The 22247-nt window shown below is 41.0% G+C and overlaps 1 protein-coding gene across 2 annotated transcripts in view; it reads right to left on the bottom strand.

Annotated features, from left to right (window-relative positions):
• Positions 1 to 22247, bottom strand: part of KDM1A (lysine demethylase 1A) — a 68473-nt gene that overhangs the window by 6716 nt on the left and 39510 nt on the right. For both annotated transcript variants that reach the window (XM_021093200.2, NM_001112687.2), the window contains 7 exons: positions 21486 to 21567; positions 20198 to 20292; positions 9432 to 9574; positions 8680 to 8770; positions 6658 to 6792; positions 5838 to 5911; positions 4989 to 5100 (listed from right to left, as the gene is read on the bottom strand). In XM_021093200.2, the coding sequence (XP_020948859.1) occupies positions 4989 to 5100; positions 5838 to 5911; positions 6658 to 6792; positions 8680 to 8770; positions 9432 to 9574; positions 20198 to 20292; positions 21486 to 21567 (732 nt within the window). The remainder of the gene's footprint in view (positions 1 to 4988; positions 5101 to 5837; positions 5912 to 6657; positions 6793 to 8679; positions 8771 to 9431; positions 9575 to 20197; positions 20293 to 21485; positions 21568 to 22247) is intronic.

Below are 22247 nucleotides of genomic sequence, written 5' to 3'. Positions count from 1 at the left end.
TTTTTATCATCACGGCCCTATACCACCAAGTCCAGACTACCCATATTGGGCAGGAAAGGGAAGGAAGCTGATTCAGTAAATTCACATAATTAGATATCATAAAAGTTTGTTTGACTTTTGCAGGCATTACAGATTTGATAGGCTATCAGAATCACCATCCTAATTACATTTTCTTTCACCTAACAGCACAATCAGTTTTTATGCCTTAAACTTGTATGTTTTAAAGATGAGGAAGAAGAGTTCCCACTGTGGTGCAGTGGGTTAAGGACCCAGCATTGCCACAGCTGTGGCTGTGGCTCGGATTTTATCCCTGGCCTGGGAACGTCCATATGCCATGGTGCAACCAAAGTAAAAAAAGAGAGAGAGAGAACTTCCTCTATGGCCTATAGCATAACTGGACAGCTTGGGTCACTGCTATGGCACGAGTTTGATACCTGGCCCTGGAACTTCTATGTGCCACGGGTGTGGCCAAACAAAAAAGGTTGAGGAAGACCTCCAAAACTAAAGTTAGTCAAACTAGGCCATGGCAATCTAAGATTATAAGACTTGTCCAAGATAATCAATAGAGTAAAAAGGTCAAGATTTGGCCTCGAAGAATTCCCAAAATGATTTTGTATCTTCGAATTTACTGGAAAATTGCCACATAGAAAAACTTTTGAAGGCTAGCCGGCATTTCTAATTTCACGAAATTCCTGGGGAAAACATACCACAATTTTTAGGAATTAGAGAAAAATAATGAGCTGGCAGCAGAATTCTCACTACTGAGAATCAGTTCATATGAATCAGTTCACATCACCTACATTTAAAATTTAATACAATTACAAACAAATATATACTGAAACTTCAAATGATAAATCAGTGACTAGGACAGGAATGATTTAGTATTTACACAAAAAACCATAAAGAAATTGGAAATTCTGCAAGATTTGTACGATTAAAAAGTCCAATCTTTGCCATAATTCAAATGCTAAAGAATACCAGGACATACTTTAAAGATGAAGAACTCAAAATAATTTTACTAGGAAAATGTATAATGAAACTATGTGGAGTTCCCGTTGTGGAGCAGCAGAAATGAATCCAACTAGGAACCACAAGGTTGCGAGTTCAATCCCTGGCCTCACTCAGTGGTTTAAGGATCCGGTGTTGCTGTGAGCTGTGGTGTAGGTCGCAGATGTGGCCTGGATCCTGCATTGCTGTGGCTGTGGCTGGCAGCTGTAGCTCCGATTTGACCCCTAGCCTGGGAATCTCCATATGCTGCGAGTATGGCCCTAAAAAGCAAAAATAAATAAATAAATAAATAAATAAATAAATAAATAAATAAATAAACTATGTAAGTAAAATATAATAATATGGTGTTTACTTCTACACAATCTTAAACCTGGCCAAAGTCTCAGACTAAAGTCTCAGATTTAGAGACTGGTCCATTCAACATCTAAAATATCCCGTGACTTCTCATCAGGGCAAGGGTAAATCACACTGAAAATACTTAAGAATAATTTAACAACAGATGTGCTAAGACTGGTACACTGAGGAGTTCCCGTCATGTCTCAGTGGTTAACAAATCCGACTAGGAACCATGAAGTTGAGGGTTCGATCCCTGGCCTTGCTCAGTGGGTTAAGGATCCAGTGTTGGTGTGGCTCTGGCGTAGGCCGGCAGCTACAGCTCTGATTAGACCCCTAGCCTGGGAACCCCCATACGCCGTGGGAGCGGCCCTAGAAAAGGCAAAAAAAAAAAAAAAAAAGACTGGCACACTGAGAATTATAAAATATTGCTGAGATAAATTAAAGAAAACCTAAATAAATGGAGACTATACCATATTCAAGGATTAGAAGACTCACTACTGCTAAGATGACAATTCCAAAAGGTATTTTTTATAGAAATTTTAAGCTGATTTTAAAATTTTACAGAAGATCTAAAATAGCTAAAACACTTCCAAAAAAGAACAAGGGTAGACAACTCATACCACCTGATTTCCAGATGTACTGTAAAGCAACAGTAATTAAGATAGCGTGATAATGGCATTGGATAGACAGATACTAAACAGAGGAGAATAACCATAAACAGACTCACACGTGGTCAACTGATCTTCAACAAAGGTGACAAAACAAATGAAGAAAAAAGATGGTGCTAGAATGTTAGATAACCAAATCGAAAAACTTGAACCTCACCTTCACCTCTCCTTTTTTTTTGGTCTTTTCTAGGGCCGCATCCGCAGCATATGGAGGTTCCCAGGCTAGGGGTCGAATCGAAGCTGTAGCCACTGGTCTACACCATAGCCAAAGCAATGCCAGATCCAAGCTGCGTCTGCGACCTACACCACAGATCACGGCAACGCAGGATCCTTAACCCACTGAGCAAGGCCAGGGATCGAACCCACAACCTCATGGTTCCTAGTTGGATTCGTTAACCATTGCACCACGATGGGAACTCCTCACTTCTCCTTATACATAAAAATTAACCCAAAATGGATCACAGACCTAACATAAAAGCTAAGTCCATAAAACTTCAGGAAGGAAACAGGAGAAAGTCTCTGCAATTCTGGTTTAGACAAAGAATTCTCAAGATACAAAAAACACAAACCTAAAAGAAAGAGTTGATAAATAGGACTTCATAAAATTAAAAACTTTTGCTCTTTGAAAGATACCATTTGTGACTCATCAGGTTAAGAACCCAACGCAGTGTCCGTGAGGATGCGGGTTCGATCCCTGGCCTTGTTCAGTGGGTTAAGGATCCGGCATTGTTATAGGCTGGGGTGTAGGTCGCAGATGCAGCTCGGATTCATTGTTGCTGTGGCTGTAGCATAGGCTGACAGCTGCAGCTCTGATTCAACCCCTAGCCCAGGAAGTTCCATATGCTGCAGGTGTGTCCGTAGAAAGGAAAAAAAAGAAAGATACCATTTAGAAAATGAAAAGGCAAGCTGTAGAATGAAAGAAACTATTTTCAAAACATAAATCCAACAAAGGAACTGTATCCAGAATTTAAAGAACATAATGCGCTCTTGCAAGAGTATAGACAACTAGATTTTTTTTGTCTTTAAGGCCGCACTCACAGCATATGGAGGTTCCTAAGCTAGGGGTGGAATCGGAGCTGCAGCCGCTGACCTACACCACAGCCATATGCCACAGGTGTGGCCATTAAAAAAAAAAAAAAAAAAAAAAAAAAAGGCATTCCCATTGTGGCTCAGCAGTAATGAGCCTGAAGAGTATCAATGAGGATGCAGGTTCGATTCCTGGCCTTGCTCAGTGGGTTAAGTATCCAGCGTTGTTATGAGCTGTTGGTGTAGGTTGCAGATACAGCTCGGATCCTGCCTTGCTGTGGCCGTGGCTGGTAGTCCTCATGGTTGCTAGTTGGGTTCATTAACCACTGAGCCATGATGGGAACTCCAACAACTAGATTTTTTAAACAGGCAAAAGATCTGAACAGATTTTTCACCAAAGAACTGACATGTGAATGGCCAATAAACACATGAAAAGGTGCTTCACATTACCAGTCATCACAGAAATCCAAATTAAAACCATAGTGAAAAACTACTATTCAACCATTAAAACGGTTAAGAATAAACCAGCAACACCAAGTGCTGGTGAGGATGTGGAGCAACTGGAACTTGCATATTCTGCTAGGGAATGCCCTGATTTGGAAAAGTCTGAAGTTTCCTATAAAATAAAAAATCTAGGAGTTCCTGTCATGGCTCCACAGAAACGTCAGACCAGCATCCATGAGGATTTAGGTTCGATCCCTGGCCTCGCTGAGTGGGTTAAGGATCCAGTGCTGCTCCGAGCTGTGATGCAGGTCCCAGATGAGGCTCGGATCTGGAGTTGCTGCAGCTGTGGCGTAGGCTGGCAGCTATAGTTCCGACTGGACCCGTAGAACCTCCATATGACGAAGGTGCAGCCCTAAAAAGGAAAAAAAAATTCTACTTCCCACAGAGTAAACAATTTTACTTCTAGCTATTTACCCAAGAGAAAGACATGAACATTCATAGTAGCTGAAATCATTTACAGCCAAAAACTAGAAACAACCTAAATATCCATCACTGTACTGTGGCATATCTACACAATGGATATGAGTATTACTAAGCAATAAAAAGGAACAAACTACTGTCATACACAACGATGACTCTCCAAGTGAAAAAAGACACACAAAAGGCCATGTACTCTATGGTTCAATGCATATGTAATTCTAGGAGAAACAAAACTATAGTGACAGCAAATCAGTGACTGTGCAGGGCCAGGAACAGGAGGGCTGCAGACTAACTGCAAAGGGGCAAAAGAAAACTTTTCAGGACGACAGAAATGTTTTATGTCTTAATTGTGGTGGTGGTTCATAGCTATATAGGTTTGGCAAAACATCAAACTGCTCACTTAAAATAGGTAAGTTTTATATTAGGTGACTTTTATTGTATATAAATTATTAGCCTAGAGTTCCTGCTGTGGCACAGTGGGTTAAGAATCAACTGCAGCAGCTCAAGTCACTGCAGAGGCACAGGTTCAATCCCTGGCCTGGTGCAGTGGGTTAAAGGATCCCACGTTGCTCTGCTGTGGCACGGGTCGCAGGTAGAGCTTGGATTCAATCCTGGCCTAGGAAATTCCATATGCCACAGGTGTGGCCATAAAAAATTAAAAAAAAAGGCATTCCCATTGTGGCTCAGCAGTAATGAGCCTGAAGAGTATCAATGAGGATGCAGGTTCGATTCCTGGCCTTGCTCAGTGGGTTAAGTATCCAGCGTTGTTATGAGCTGTTGGTGTAGGTTGCAGATACAGCTCAGATCCTGCCTTGCTGTGGCCGTGGCTGGCAGCTGCAGCTCTAATTTGACCCCTAGCCTGGGAACCTCTACATGGCACAGGTGTGGTCCTGAAAAGCAAAAATAAATAAATAATAACAAATAAAATATCTCGGTAAAGCTGTTTAAAACAAACATGGCAAATAGTTTCTCTCAGGAGCCTTCTCAAAGACATGTGCAACAAAACAAATGATAAAGGAATTTTACCTGATCCCAGTGTTTAAGGGAGAGTGTAGAGAGAGGTGTGGCATTAGCAAATTCAAGATTTGCAAAATGCCAGTCAAGTATTTGTCTGTCTCTTGATGAGAGATATACATCACTGCAAAGTAAGAATCAAAGAGCACAAGGTTATTTTAAAGGGCATTACTACTACTTTCAATGGGCTGATATGGACGATCTCAGTGGGACTTTGCCTTATGGGAAGAAGTTCTAAGTCAAAAAGCAGGACCTTATCTCTTATTAAGCCCTTTATTCCTGGTGCCTAGAGAAGTGCCAATTTCACTACCTAAAGCAAAGACCTGACTGTAATTTGAACAAAAAACAAGTATGCTTTATAATGTTACCTTGCACTATAAAAACTTATCTGCTTTAAAATTTTTTGTTTTCAAATAAAGCATGGGCTTTTTTTTTTTTTTTTTTTTTAAAGCGAGAATAGGTAGCACATTGTCAACACATAAAGCTTCACTGTCAAAAATCTAAAGGAAATAAAGTATGATATTTTCCTAGCCCCCAGAATTATGAGAATTTAAAGCAATACCACCCTCTACCCCACTCAAAGGCAATTTTCCTTCAAATATCAGATATTATGGAAAAGGCTATATTTTCGAAAACAATATATTTAAGTATCTAAGACACTTTTACACATTAAAACATAAGAGCAGAGGATTAAGGAACTTGATGAGTAGCTCTATGTGCACAAATATATTTCATTCATTAAACAATTTACAGTCCATTCACTGAACATAAATAAAAGCACAGGGTGCTTTGTAATTTTCCTTCTGTATCAAACAGACATTAACAGTGAAAGCTTTCTCTGAGCGTTCATGTTTTCCTTACCTTGGGGGATTGGCTTCCAATTCTTGAAGTTTTTCTTCTAGTTTTCCTTGTGTTTCAGCTAATTCATCATACTCCTGTAAAATTAGGAGACCCAGGTTGATCTTGATGGGTCAGAGACCTAACCACTTAGTTACCTACACCACAGAGTGTAAGGCCTAGACCACACCCTGTTCAGGTTAATCTACAAGTATGACCCAGTTTAAGGCTGAGTCAGGGCTCAGGGATGGCTGTTCTTGGAGGCAGGTTATGATGTTAGCCTAGAATGAAGACTGTGGAGAGGGTGTGGGTACAGGAGGAAATAAAGAAACAATCTACTCTGCTACACAGTACACATGAAACAAGAATAGTGACTACTACCTCCTGTGTGGTCCCCAGGATGGAATAAGCACTTTAGATAGACTCCCTACAAGTGACGCAGGATTAGTACCATGTCACAGATGAGGTGATTAAGGAGTCCGCGTGGCGAGGAGATACCAAGTTAGGGATTTCATTGAAATGACTCTGAAGTCCATGTTCATCATCATTACTCTAAACCATCAGGGATACACTATGGTTTAGATGTAGATAAGGGCTAAATGAGGGCTAAAATGAGATGTAGATAAGCTAAAGGATGACACTGTAAAAACAAGGTAGGAATTCCACAGAAAAAGCAGACAAAACCTACCTATCACATTCCCATAGCTCCTGTGTACCAACCCTCTTCTCCTTACTACAGGCAGCCCTGATTGGCTAGTGGCTCTTTCTATTTTGATGCTTTCTGGATCTACACTGTTTCTTAGGATTCCAAGTAAAATCAACAAGGCACGTATGTTTACCACACCTTGCACAGGGCAGTCAGATCCCTGTGTTTGCTTTTCACTAAGAACTCAGCAGTGATATCTCTGGGTGGCTTGACTTCAGATGCTTCTTTGTATTGCTGATGGAGTTCTTTAATTTTCTCTTTTAAATTTACCATCTAAGAGGGAAAAACACAAGTTTACCATTCCAGATGATGATATCATTCATTGCCAAAAGCATGTGCTTTGGCTCCTCCCCTAACTGCTGTTATACCAAAACAGGGTTACAGCGCAAGGTCCAAGGAATTTTTAAATACCTCTTCCAAATTAGGACTTTTTTTTTTCTTTTTTGGCCATCCTGTGGTATATGGAGTTCCTAGGCCAGGGATCAGATCCAAGCCACAGTTGCAACCTATGCAGCAGCTGTGGCAATGCTGGATTCTTAAACCAATGTGCCAGGCTGGCAGTCAAAACCTATGTCCCAGTGCTCCAGAGATGCCACAGATCCCATTGTGCCACAGTTGGAACTGCCAAATCAAGACATTTTAAAACAGGAAAAAAAAAATCCTGTATGGCTCAACAAAGAAGTACCACGTCATTATCAGTTAAGTAGGATTGGCTATCTTCCAAATCAAATGGGAGAAACTAGGATTGTTGCATTAATAAAAATATACAATTAACTATAAACTAATTTAACTACCAGGAAAAACAAATGGTCATAAATTCTGTTTTTTAAATATGTAAAAGGTCAAATTGTCACACAAAGAACCTTAAGGAACCATTCCCAGTGTTAGTTTTTTTCAAGTTTCTGATGGTGCCACACAAGACTAGGGTGAAAGCTTGAGACTGGCACTCCCCATCAGTTGGCTGTTGTTCTCTAGCCACTCTTCTCATTTCATTGGTACCAATCTACAAAGAAAGTGTGCCAGAGACCTCTTCATGTGACAAGAGGAAGAAATGAGGCACAGTGAGAGGGTGAGGCAAGAGTCCAGTTGCAAGATACCAGACTTTGCCTTATAAAGCCCCCAAGTTTGCAGCAGGCAGGATGAGAAACAAACAGTCTCAGTCTGGAGCTGGAGCTCTGAAAGGTGGGGTAAACAAGGGCTCTCAAATGGGGGATGTACCCTTTGGGGAATATCTCCATGTTGGCACCGCAAGTGAAATAATTATGGCAATGAGTTATGCTCCTGGCTGCTAACATGCTGCTTGCTTTTGTTTTTCGTTTTAGGGCCGCAATGGAAGTTCCTGGGCTAGGGGTTGAATCAGAGTTGCAGCTGCCAGATGCACCGCCACACCAGATCCGAGCCACGTCTGTGACCTACACCATAGCTCATGGCAGTGCCGGATCCTTAACCCTGTGAGCGAGGCCAGGAACTAAACCCGTATCTTCATGGATTCTAGTTGGTTTCTTAATCTGCTGAGCCATGAGGGGAACTCCTGACACGTAGCCTACATCAGTGGGAACTTGACTCCAGCACAGCTGATCTCCACCTCATCCTAGACTCCAGCAGAGGACAGCAGGCCAGCTCTGCAACAAAGGCAACCTGACACGAGAAAGATAGATTTCCTCCAGCAACAATTTACTAATAATGCCTTACTGAAAGACAGGGAAAATAGTGTCTTTTGCTAGTCATTATTTTCTTTCTTTCTTTTTTTTTTTTTTTGGTGCCATTTCTTGGGCCACTCCCTCGGCATATGGAGGTTCCCAGGCTGGGGGTCCAATTGGAGCTGTAGCCACCGGCCTACACCAGAGCCACAGCAACACGGGATCTGAGCCGCATCTGCAACCTATACCATAGCTCATGGCAACACCAGATCTGTAACCCACTGAGCAAGGGCAGGGATTGAACCCACAACCTCATGGTTCCTAGTCGGATTTGTTAACCACTGCACCACGATGGGAACTCCATTTTTCTTTTTTTCATTATTTTCTTAATGATAATGAGTTGTGTGGACTTTCTCTCCCAGAGAGGAAAAAAAAAAATCAGAAATGCTTTTAATATTTCTAAATTAAAGTCCTTCTCCCCCGATACATCTTTAGTTATGAAAAAAATAAATAATTTCACCTTGTTAAGAAGTTCTTTCAGTTCCTCCTGAGTTTTCACTATCTTCTTCCAGTGTTCAATCTGCTCATCTTTGACATGCTTTTCTTGTAACCTGAAAAGCCAATACGTATGCCCTGGCCACACAGCCAACCTTGTTGCATAAGAGAGGCACCCATCAAAAACATTTGATGGCCTCAAGACTCACAAAAATTTCTAATTTTTTTTTTTTTTTTTTTTTGTCTTTTTGCCTTTTTCTAGGGCCACCTCCCATAGCATATGGAGGTTCCCAGGCTAAGGGTCTAATTAGAGCTGTAGCCACCGGCCTACGCCAGAGCCACAGCAACTCGGGATCCAAGCCTTGTCTGCGACCTACACCACAGCTCACGGCAACGCCGGATCCTTAACCCACTAAGTAAGGCCAGGGAATGAACCCGAAACCTCATGGTTCCCAGTCGGATTCGTTAATCACTGTGCCACAACGGGAACTCCCCCCAAAATTTCTGACACTTTGGAATAAGAAAGTTGGCTGGTAGCAGATTATTTTCTAAACTGAGTTAAATACAGTTAATTTGGTACCATAAAAGATGTGAATTTTACAACTGACAGGACCTTAAGAATCACGTAATTATTTTAAATGGCTTTACTTCTGGATTTAACTATTTCACATGAAAATAAGTGAAAAGTAGCTCAAATAAGATGACGAAAAACTTAACATCAAATATCAAACCTATAAATGGAATTCAAAATACGATAAGCAGTATCAAAATACTTACTGAATGACCACTTCCAATGCCTGGCCAAGGGACACAGGCTTATTATTGAGGACATTGAAGTCGAGCTGATGACTAAGGTAAGATGTAGCTTCCAGCAACCGGTTGAACTCTTGCTCTACCATTTCATCCTTCTCTTTAGGAACCTGAAAATTCGAAGTATGGCAGAGTTGGTCCTTACAAAACTAAACATAACCATCCATGAAAACACAAATGCTCTAAAGCTTAAAAGGTCAAAATATGTATCTCAAAGGGGAAACTTCTGAGGACAATGAATTTGAACTGTCTTTTCTATGAAGTGGTCAATTCCACTGAATGAGATATGAAATGTTTTGGCCCAAATATTTTCCTGTTCTCACAATTCTGCCCTCAAAGCTGGGACTCTGCCTCTGTTAACAGTCACAGGATTCACAGTGGTGCTAGGTGAAGTCATGTGGAGCACAAGGTGCCCTGGAGCTGCCATGCACTGAGATAAGCTGGGCTGACATGCAGACAACACACTGGAAAAGTCCTAGAGAACACAGACTATGTCATCACACCCAAGCACTTTCCAGAATAAGGGCAAGATGAAAAAATAAGAAGCTCAAGGTATCTGCTTTCCCTCAAAGATGACAATTTCAGAAGAGAGTAGAAAGAGAAAAGTGAAATTCATGGCTATTAATAAGAACAAAACAGCATCTTAATTTTCTCAAAGAGCAAGTGTTTTACAGCACCAATTAAGTTCAGAGTTGAATGTCCAAAGCTCTTCGACTATGAGTGACTGAGGTACCAGGTCTGGCTCACTATTGTGGAAGAAGAGGACAGATTGCAAAGGAGATCATCAAGCTCCAAGACCACACTCCTAATGCCTGCTGTGCCTCTGCATAGAGATACCATCAGTCATCTGACACAAATCCTTCTGCTACAGCTTTATTCAGCCCCAAAGTAAATGGTATCTGCAATTCTACTGCTGAATTAATGGTAAAAGTGAAAAGGAAAAAGCTTATCTAAGGCAAGCATCTCCTGATATTTAATACGCTGGGCATCAACTGGGAAATGGGATTCAAAACTTAGTAATCAACCTAAAATTGGTAACAAGAAAACATGCAAGTTAAGTTCAAATAATCACTAAGGCTGAGGAAGAGTGATATTTTACAATTAGAAGTAACTACTGTGGACAAGATCATCATGGTAAAACTCTACTTCTCATTTAAAACTCCTTAGTTTTTGCCCAATTAAATGGATGATTTTGAAGCACTAGCCCCTGCCCTTTCACTGATGAGTCACATAAGTAACTCTATCAGATGAGCAGGTATGGCAAAAAGATATGAGAAGATATGAGAGGTACAATCTGCACCAAAAAAAGAAAGGGAAAAGGACTGCAATTCTCCTTCGGAATGGTAAATATGACAAGATACGATAACTGACGCAATCAAAACAATATTTTAAAACATCAAGTTCTAAAAGATCACACCTGGGAGAGAGAAGGAAATCTTTATGAATTAGAGAATCCTCCTTAGCCTAAGAAATAGAACCCTCTGAGAATCTTCTGGTTTATTCTGAGAAATAAGGCAATGAATCAGGCTTTGGATGCTTGGTGCCATTTACGTATCAGGGTGGTACCTAGGACTTGATGGATCAAACACATCTGACCGACCCATTCAACTCCACAGCCAAAGAAAGGAGTTCTTACGACATCCCTACTTGTTCTGATTACACAGCTATCAGAGCTGATGGGAGTGACTAAGGAATTTCATTTACTGTCTCCTCAGGTACTTTTCCTCACTAATATGATGGTCATAGCAAGGCCGCAGCTCAAAGAAATGCTGAAATTTTGCTTGGTGTAATTCTTGCAATAATTACAAAAGACACTTCTAAAACTCTAAATATAGTTCTCCTTGAAAAAGCAAACAATTATTACATTTTCAACATGAAATCTACATAGCTATGAGATCTTAACTGATCACAGGTAAACCGCGAATGACTGCTTTTCCTGAGTACAAATGGCGATGTTTCTATGTGCGGCTTCTAAAATGCCAGCAAGAGGATGCTATAGCAACAAGAGGGACCAGATCACATGTCTCTACAATAGGGCAGAATGTGCCAATACACAAGTGTGCAAATGGTACAGATTAAAGCTCTTCCAGTGTCAACTGGATGGCTTGCTTTAGACAAGCTTTAATCTTTGCAGCTAGGGTGACAGCCACATAGGGAAGTTCATACTGAAAAAGTACGCAGCACTCAGAGGCTCAGTAACTGGGGGCCAGGGTGTGTGGTAGAGAAATATTTAAAGGGACACTGTCAAGGTTAGAGGGACCAAATTTGACCTTTTGTTTCTTCCCTCTGTTTGCTGAGCAGCCCACTGATTCAGCACACTTTCCCCTTTAGTCCACCCACACCCCCCACAAAAAAACTTGACTTTACATGCGCTTTTAATGACAAAAACTCAAATGGCACCAGCCCAACATATAGGCGCAACTCTACAACAACAAACCAGTGTGAATGTATGATGGAGAGGATCTTTGAAAGGGAAAGATTTAAGTTTCAAGCTTTTAATGGGTTATTGTAAACAGTGAGGAAAATGATTTGAAAAATTATGAAAAAAAATACCTTGACAGTGTCCTTTTAACCAGTGCAGCAGAGAGAGAAATAAACTGTAAATAACAGCCCAACAGCCATGTCAAGTTTAGTTTTGTATGACAGCAGTAAAATCAAGGCTTTAAACACACAGCATGACAGAAGCATTCTGTTAGCTCAGAAGCTGCAACCACTAGAGAAATAAGGAACAGACTGTACAGAGACTAAAATGGGAAAGTCAAGGCACAGAAATGAGCAAAACAAAGGCAGTTTGGGGGGCAGGGTCTGTGGAGTGTTAAAGGGAGATGGTGTCAGAAAAGCAGAGAGGAAATAAAGCAAAATTCAATAAAAGAGAAAAGGAAAAACACAGAACAGTAAGAACAACAAAATCAAACAAACATCAAACCAAAGATCATTGCCACATGTGACTGACACCAAATGACATGACTGCATCTCCAGTACACCTCTCTAACTCGGGGCTCCAGTCACCAGTCAGGCCCCATCCATTTCCTGCTAGTTAAGTAGTTATAGGAATGTTGCCAATGAGATCAGAGGTAGTTTAGAAACCTACATTTTTTTCCATTAACTTTAAATTTTTACCTTGAAATATTTAGAAAATAGTAAATAGAATATTTGTCCATTAGGAAACAAATAATGACCAGGCAAAAATCAAAATGTGTTTGTGATGTATTTAAATCTTGAATCCATTTCTAAAATTTTGTTAGTTAGATAGGTTCTAGTTGATATACTCAAGAACTTCAGCAACCGACTACCCTAAGCAGACCCTAAATACCTGTTTCAGATCTCTCCCTCTGGGGAGAACTCTTGGACTCTGCTAGTTCCATAAATAATCATGAAAGGATGCTGAAATATTGGAAATCTCTAAACACAGAGCAATAATTTTACTTTAACCTAACCATTCTATTCTAGATTCCTAAACTGTATCCTGAGAAAGTAAATCAGCAAATGATTATCAAGGATTATGCACCATGTCTGATGGTAGCTGGATTTCTATTATTACAACACGGCGAGAACACAGACCAACAAACTAAGACGCAGTCTTTTGGCAAAGGACCTCTGATAATTTTCTAGCAAAGAATCTAACAAAAAGGCTATCACCTGAAACACAGATTTTGATTATGACTTTACAAAACTATTTCTCTGTGAAAGACTCCAACTAAATGGTTCTTTCAAGACTAAAAATTTGGATTCACTGCTCTAAATGGATAAAAAAATCCTGATAGTTTTGGTCCTGTAGATTTTATGGAGCATCCCTAAACATGGTCAGGCGTGGGGCAGCCTGTGTGACTGCCAAACAACTCTATGGACAGGGTCCCTGGTCCTGACAAGAATTCATCTCAAAGGAAGAAGGACAGCTCTCCTTAGTTCTACCACTGGTTGCATTCTATCATCAGAAGCTTGTTAGGTCTTCAAAAATATTGCCCATCTGTCTCAATTCTAGTCTGCATAAGTTCTCTAGCAGCAGAGCAAAATGGGAATTAAGTGCACCTAGGCTCTGGGTATTCAAAGTTCTGAGAGTTAACCAGAGACTCCCTCAGGGAGAATAACACATTGAAAAAAGCTTTAATGGTCCAAATCTGGCTAAGAGAGGCTAGGGTCAATCTCCACCTCTTCCACCCCCACACACTTCTAGAATTATGATAAAATAAAGATTAGTTCCTTTGGTAAAACCTGGAAAAATAAATTTACATCTGAAGAGTTTCTAAACAGATTCCCAAAGAGCTAAGGGAAATGAGATAAAGCTATTAACCCTAAAGAGAGAATAAGGACAACGGGTACATCCTAATCCAAATAAAATGTAATATGATTCTATAAATGGAGACTTTTGCCTTCCTCATAAGGAATCTTTTAGGAGATGTAAATAACTGACTTTCCTAGAGCAGGGACTAAGCCACATGGAAAAGGCACACACTGCATGTCTAACGAGTGCACTCTAGCAGCTCTGAGTATATGGTAGAGGTGCTCAGTAAATTCTTACTAAATGAATACATTAATATAGCTTGGAAAAGCAAATTCAATACTCTAACTATATCTGAGGGGGAAATAACTATTTTGCAACTTCAAAAACATTTAAAGAAGGCATGAGATTTTTACATTTATAAAAAGCAGGGGAGCTCCTGCTGTGGTACAAAGGGATCAGCAGCATCTTCGGAGCACTGGGATACAGGTTCGATCCCTGGACCAGCACAGTGGGTTAAGGATCTGGTGTTGCCACAGCTGCAGCTTAGTTGGGGACTGCGGCTCGGATGTGATTCCTGGCCCAGGAGAGCTCCATATGCCACAGGGAAGCAAAAAAAAAAAAAAAAAAAAAAAAAGTGCAGATTGGCAGTCATGATTTTAAAGAGTAGAGAAAGACTGCCTTAAAGACAGCAAAGATGGGAGTTCCCATTGTGGCTCAGCAGAAACAAATCCAACTAGGAACCATGAGGTTTCGGGTTCAATCCCTGGCCTCGCTCAGGGGTTAAGGATCCAGCATTGCCATGAGCTGTGGTGTAGGTCGCAGACACGGCTTGGATCTGGCACTGCTGTGGCTGTGGCTGTGGCATAGGCCAGTGGCTGTAGCTCCGATCAGACCCCTAGCCTGGGAACCTCCGTATGCCACAGGTGTGGCCCTAAAAACACAAAAGACAAAAAAAAAGATGCCGAAGATGTTTCTAAAGAAAGAGGAAACCTGAAAAGGCCAAGACACCTGTATCAAAAGTATAATATAACAACTGGAAACTTGCTAAGCTGTGACAGGTGCTGAACACATCTAGTTAATGTATTTGTAAGAAGTCTGGCACCCAGTACCTTTCAAGTGTTTTTTTGTTTTGTTTTGTTTGTCTTTTTAGGGCCACACCCATGGCATATGGAAGTTCCCAGGCTAGGGGTTGAATTGGAGCTGCAGCTGCCAGCCTGTGCCACAGCCACAGCAATGCCAGATCCGAGACACATCTGTGACCTACAACCACAGCTCACGAGTTGTGACTGGATCCTTAGCCCGCTGAGCAAGGTCTGGGATCGAACCTGTGTCCTCATGGATACTAGTCAGGTTTGTTACCTCTGAGCCATGATGGGAACTCCTCAAGTGTTATCTTTCTTCCTCATAGCAGCTGGACCATTCCCAAGTAGAAAATCAAGATGTGTTTCTCCAGTAGTTACTGAGTCTTTGGATCTTGCTTGATAGTAATGGACGGACACGGACACACACACACACACACACACACACACACACAGAGTCTCTCTCTCTCATTCACTCAAAAGGAGACAAAAGATTTTCCAATGCAGAATGCTATAGCAATGCAGAAATCTGAATAAGATACTCTTTTGGTACTCAAAGCCAAAAACAAAACTAGAATCCAAAGCCAAGTTACTGGCTGGTGCACAGAACACAAAGAAAACATTCAGAGTCATTTCCCCAGTCTCCACCAATCCATGTTTTCAGTCCCCTCACTGGTGACTCAAAATGCTCCTAAAGTATGAATGACCCTATTTCTCAATCTTCTCCATTTAAAGCTTATTACAGCATAGTCCAGAGTATAACTCCACCATCTGTCAATGTGAGGGCAGCTGCTTTACTAGCGCTGGGCTTTTTTTTTTTTTTTTGCTTCCTAGGGCTGCACCTGTGGCATATGGAAGTTCCCAGGCTAAGGATCTAATCAGAGCTGCAGCTGCCGGCCTACACCACAGCCACAGCAACTCGGGATCCGAGCCGCGTCTTTGACCTACACCACAGCTCATGGCAACACCGGATCCTTAACTCACTGAGTGAGGCCAGGGATCAAACCCACATCCCCATGGATACTAGTCGGGTTGGTAACCTGCTGAGCCACAACAGTAACTCCACTCTGTTGTCTTAATACACTTGCAAGATACTTCTATTTATCAGGATATCCTATATTGGAACCAAACTGGAAAGCCCTTGTTCATCATAAAATATGCTTCCCTTGTCAAAAACAGACATCTTAGCTGCCAATGCAGGACCAGAGAGAATAGAGAGGGAAACTCTTTCAGGGATTCTTGTGACTAAGAACAAGTTTAGCAAAACAAAAACCACTTACTACGTGATTTTTTTTTCCTATAGCAGCAAAATGGCTCAGTATGGTGACATGTCCTTAAGACAATATTACAAAAGGTAGTAATAATAATCTGAGTTAAGCCGGCCTTATATAGGATGACAGAATTAATTTCTATGTACTGACAACAGAACCATCAATCACCCTCTTTTCCAACGAGGCTGTCCACAGAGGATGGAGGAACACATCCAATATTGTTCAACAGCTTACCAAAGAAAAAAATCAATGGTTGAGTGAATACTGTCACTCTAGGCGGACCTTGCTTGCCCCTTAGAATAACTACTAAAAGAAAACTCTTTGAGGAGTTCCCATGATGGCTCAGCAGTTAACAAACCCAACTAGCATCCATGAGGATGCAGGTTCGATCCTTGGCCACACTCAGTGAGCCGCGTCTGAGCTGTGGTATAGGCTGCAGACGCGGCTCAGATCTGGCACTGCTGTGGCTATGGCCGGCGGCTACAACTCCGATTGGACCCTTAGCCCTGGGAACCTCCATATGCCTCAAGTAGGGCCCTAAAAAAAACAAACAACAAACAAAAACAAACAAAAAAACAAAAACAAAAACAAAAAAACCAAACAAATAAAGAAAACTCTTTGAGGAGACTCAGGGAGTTCCCACTGTGGTGCAGTGGGTTAAGAATTTGACTGCAGCAGCTCAGGTCACTGTGGAGGCGCAGGTTTGATCCCTGGCCTGGTGCAGTGGGTTTAAGGATATGGTGTTGCCACAGGTGCAGTGTAGGTTGAAGGTGCAGGTCAAATTCAATCCCTGGCCTGGGAACTTCAATATGCTGCACATGCAGCCATTAAAAAAAAGAGACTGAGCTGATGCAACTACACTAGCAATTAGAACTGTACACTCCCAGGAGCTCCTGTTGTGGTTCAGTGGGTTAAGAACCTGACTGGTATCTATAAGGATGCGGGTTCAATCCCTGGCCTCGCTCAGTGGGTTAAAGGATCCAACGTTGCTGCAAGATGCAGTGTAGGTTGCAGATGTGGCTTGGATCTGGTGATCCTATGGCTGTAGTGTAGGCAGGAGGCTACAGCTATGACTCTACCACTAGCCTAGGAACCTAAATATATCACAGGTGTGATCCTAAGAAAGAAAGAAAGAAAGAAAGAAAGAAAGAAAGAAAGAAAGAAAAAGAAAGAAAGAGAGAGAGAGAAATGCACACTCCCCACCAACCCCCAACTTCCCTAAACTATCGGCCAGGCAGAACAGAACAAGTGTGGGCATTAAAGCTGGAACACCAGACAAACGACCCTGGATCTATAACTTACTGACAGTAACAACTTCAGGTGAAGTTCTCTGGTGGCATGGTAGGCTAAGGATCTGGTATTGCCACTATTGTGGCTTGGGTCACTGCTGTGACCCAGGGATTGAAGCCATGCCCAGTGTATGAAAAAAACAAAAAAAGACCTCAGCAAACACATGCCTGAGCTTTAGATTCTTCCCCTGCAAAATGTGAGAATGAAGCAACTGACTGATTTATTCCCCAGATTTCTAAAGCCATGAACCGTTATCTGTGATTATAAGCATAAATTAATCAGCTCTAAGCTCCTAGTACTTGTCCTACAAGCCAGAAGCCAGTCTATTGGTCAAGAGTTGTCCACTCTTACTCTAAGCTAGATTACTGGGAACAGCAAGATATAGAAACAATAACATGTCTTATTATGTTTGATTAATTTAAGGCAATCAAAACTCAAAGCTGCAAAGAATTTCTTCCCAAAATTGAGAATGTTTAAAGAATCCTCTTTACCCATTTGCACCAAATACAAACAAACCAACTTAGAAAAAATCTTATAAAGATCAGAGTTGAATGACAACAAAATCCTGAAAACCACCCATTAGCTTGACAACTGTTTACTACTCAAAGGGATGGTCCCAGTGAAATGAGAAGCTTATGCCAGAATGAAAACTAATGCATTACTTCCTTCAATGGAAAAAGTCTTGCTACAACAAGTTCTCATCTGAACTGACAGGTGTGGTTAATGATGTAGTTTATTTACATTCTGGCACAAGGCTCATCCCACACTAGTAACCAACAGTTCATGAATTGGCAGCTGGTTGCAGGCCATACTTGAGCGAATACTGGTATATTATTTAGAAACAAATGTTTTAAAAAAGGTGTTAAAGCTTATCTAATACCAAGAAAGAAGACAATTTCTCTGGATTATCTCCACTAGGAAATAAACCTCACTTTTTTACTGTCAGAAAGACTAAATGAACCTGCTCTACATCAGGAAAGTCTGAAGAACAAAAGAGTGTCTCCAAGATCAGTGATAATCTTTAATTTGGACTCCATTACTTTCTGAGGACTAACATGACACCTACTTCAAAGATCCTGCTTCCTCAATTCAATTCTCTACATTACTGCCTATCTACCTAAAACATCTATCTGGTCATGTCACTTCCCCTGCTCGCAACAGGACTGGACAGATGAAACGAGACTGGAAAAATGGGAGTCCATCATAGTGCTCTTTCTACTTTTGCAATGTCTGAAAATTTCCATAATAAAAAGTTGGAAAAAGATATTATTTGTGTACAAGTCCCACCAGACAGTGGGTATTATATGGCAGGCACTGTCTTATTCATTTCTATATATTTGATATCTTTTTTTTTTTTCTTTTTTTGTCTTTTGTCTTTTTAGGACCTTACCCGTGGCATATGGAGGTTTCCAGGCTAGGGGTCTAATTGGAGCTATAGCCACCGGCCTACACCAGAGCCACAGCAAAGCCAGATCTGAACCGTGTCTGTGACCTACACCACAGCTCAAGGCAATGCCGGATCCTTAACCCACTGAGCAAGGCCAGGGATTGAACCTGCAACTTCATGGTTCCTAGTTGGATTTGTTTCCGTTGCGCCACAAGGGGAACTCCTCTATATGTTTTATAGATCTTTGCAGAGTAATAGAAGTTTATAGAATTGTTGTGTTAACCTCTACTTCATCTTTTCCTATTTTATTCTGCCAGAAGGCTGCCCCCTTTCCCTCTCCCTCAGAAAAGCCCCGGGAGGAAATTTGGATCCAGAATGATGGGGATGGGAACCAAAGTGTTCCCTGAAAGTCTGTACTTCTGATATGAACCCCATACACCCTAAAGGTAGACAGGAAAAGGTAAGGATGCACCATGGCAACTATCACACAAAATTCAAGAGTTGGAATCTTTTACCACTTTTAGTAACAGTAGTTAAAACTTCCTTTCCTTAAATATAAAGAAGATAATGTGTATATATACTAAGAATGTAAGACTCCCTTACTCACTAACAGGGGAGTTGGTAAAACCTCTGAATACAAACTTTTTTTTTTTTGTCTTTTGAGGGCCGCACCCAAGGCACATGGAGGTTCCCAGGCTAGGGGTGGAATTAGAGCTGTAGCTGCCAGCCTACGCCAGAGCCACAGCCACGCAGGATCTGAACCATGTCTGTGACCTACACCACAGCTTTCAACAACACCGGATCCTTAACCCACTGGGTGAGACCAGGCATTGAACCTGGGTCTTCATGGATGCTAGTCAGATTTGTTCCCGCTGAGCCACGAGGGGAACTCCCTGATACAAACTTTTGAATTTCACTCACCCTTAGAGATTAGGATTGACTCACATAGTCTAAGCTATCACACAGTTGTGAAAACACTCACTATCCCACACTGAACATCACTTCATGCTACTGCCATACTAAGTATAAGAAGCTCCTATGCTTCTAATCAACAAATTCTTTAACCTACGTAAGCATCTGGTTTAGTGCTACCATTTTGCTATTAGCCCATCAAAAATTTGAGCCTATAAACATAAAACTGAAATTATGAAGAACACATGAAGCCAAAGCACATGATGGGAGGCACAAAACAAAGAAATGAGGAATCAAGTGTCAATTCCACAGGTCTCTTGGAACAGGCTGCCATGGCCAAATAAAAAGATTAACTGCCTAGTTAACCTGCCTTCATTAAATATTTAAAGATAACAGTCTAAATAGTCATCCCTTTCTATACAGCTCAGAGTTAAGAAACAATCAGAATAATGTCACATCATGTCTACCCTCAGTAATATTTATATGTGTGAATATTCATCCACATATTTCCCCCAAATTGTTTTTAACTGAACCAAAGAAATTATGAAAAGTTCTGTATGTCCTCAACTTACAGCTTGTCCATTAGCTTCATAAAGTGGGCATTTTTGCTTGATCTTGGCCAGTTCCATATTTACTTGTTTGCTGACCACAGCCATGGGATTCCCTCCTAGAAAAAACTCCAACAATTAAATTCAACATATCCATGAAAAGAGAACAAAAAAACTCAAGCAAAAATATTTTTACTCATATTAAAATATCAAAGTTTAGAGTATGTGAATTATATACCAAAAAAAGTCCAAAGTAAAATAAGCATGTAAAGATAAGCATAATAAGAAAGCAAAAAATCATCTATTACTACAAATTAGTTAACATTATAGATCCTTCTAGATTTTATGTACATAACATTACAGACATATACATACAAAAGATCCATAATGGTGATAAATTCATTTGAGTAATTAAAAAAAAAAAAAAGTCCATAATGGAAGCTCCAGGGCTGGGGTTGAACTGGAGCTGTAGCTGCTGGCCTGCACCTTCGACCTAAACCACATCTTGCAACCTGCACCACAGCTCACGGCCAACACCAGATCTTAACCCACCGAGCGAGGCCAGGGACCTAACTGACATCTTCATGGATGGATTCTTAACCTGCTGAGCCACAACAGGAACTCCATGTGTATTGTTTTGTAATCTTTTTTCGGCTTAGCAATAAATTGTGGACAAAAATTTCATGTTAATGTGGAGCTACATAAATTTTAGTAGCTACGGCTCTCACTGTATCTTCAAATCTGTGGTTTCTAATATTCTGCTATGCCACATTGAAAATGTTCTGAACATGATCCACTTGTCTATTTACTTAGGATAACTTCCAAGAATTGGATCTGCCAGGTAAAAAATCTAGGTACATTTAAAATTATACACATATTGATATGTGTATAATCTTTTGAGGAAGACTATTTCACCTCTAACAGTAAGAAGAGTATCCTAACCAATATATTTTAAAACTGCACCTACAATTTTAAAATATGAGATCAGGAGTTCCCGTCACGGCACAGCTGAAACGAGTCCGACTAGGAACCATAAGGTTGTGAGTTCAATCCCTGGCCTCGCTCAGTGGATTAAGGATTCAGTGTTGCTGTAAGCTGTGGTGTGGGTCGCAGACCCAGCTCGGATCTGGTGTTGCTGCAGCTGTGGCGTAGGCCAGCAGCTGTAGCTCTGATTTGGCCCCTGACCTGAGAACCTCAATATGCCACGGGTGCAGCCCTAAAAAGCAAAAATAAAATAAAAAATAAAAATGATATTAAACAATTTCATGAGTCTCAGACTTTGTATTATAGCATAAAACTAAGAACTACTTACCAAGCCCTGTTACTACCATGGCTCCAAGATCAGCTACATAGTTTCCTTTGCGAAACGTAGCAACTCTTCCACCCACACGATCCTGTTTTTCAGAAATTGAATGGCTGAAGTCATCAATTCTACTTTAACCATAAGAACCTGGAAAGGTCACACCTCAGGGCTCTTTTATAATTCAAAAAAAAAGGTGCAATTAAGAGTTTACAAGGAGTACATATGGCCACAAAGGGCAAATGAGGTTTAACTATTTGAGGGAGTGGTAGGTAATGAATGAGGTATAAAAGGTACAGAATTAAGTGATGTGAGGTAGGAAACAATCTGACCGCCACATTTAGTTACAGGTACTATTAGCTCTCTACCCCAGTGTACCCAATAACACTTACTGTACAGGCTGAGCAAAGGCCACTCACACAGGGAATATCTGTTCATAAATTCCAACACTAAAGCCCATCTTTCCACCATCAGGTTCTGACTCCTGTTCTCTCAGTGTCAAAGTCAGCAGTGAATGATTGCTTAGATGACTTTTCTGACAAATGACTCTCCAGTGCAGCCCTGTGCCCAGGGGCAGAGTGTCTACTGAGCATGAACTTCTGACAATCTCTCTCATTTCTTTTTTTTTTTTTTTTTGCCTTTTTGCTATTTCTTGGGCCGCTCCCGCAGCATATGGAGGTTCCCAGGCTAGGGGTCTGATCGGAGCTGTAGTCTCCAGCCTACGCCAGAGCCACAGCAACGCGGGATCCGAGCTTCGTCTGCAACCTACATACC

This window comes from Sus scrofa, chromosome 6 (genome assembly GCF_054392235.1).
Source record: "Sus scrofa isolate SSC_HxYL_T2T_F1_AM1 chromosome 6, Sscrofa_HxYL_maternal_Yorkshire_Landrace_v2.0, whole genome shotgun sequence".
Taxonomy (NCBI): Eukaryota; Metazoa; Chordata; class Mammalia; order Artiodactyla; family Suidae; genus Sus; species Sus scrofa.
This window is presented reverse-complemented; position numbering and strand designations above follow the sequence as displayed.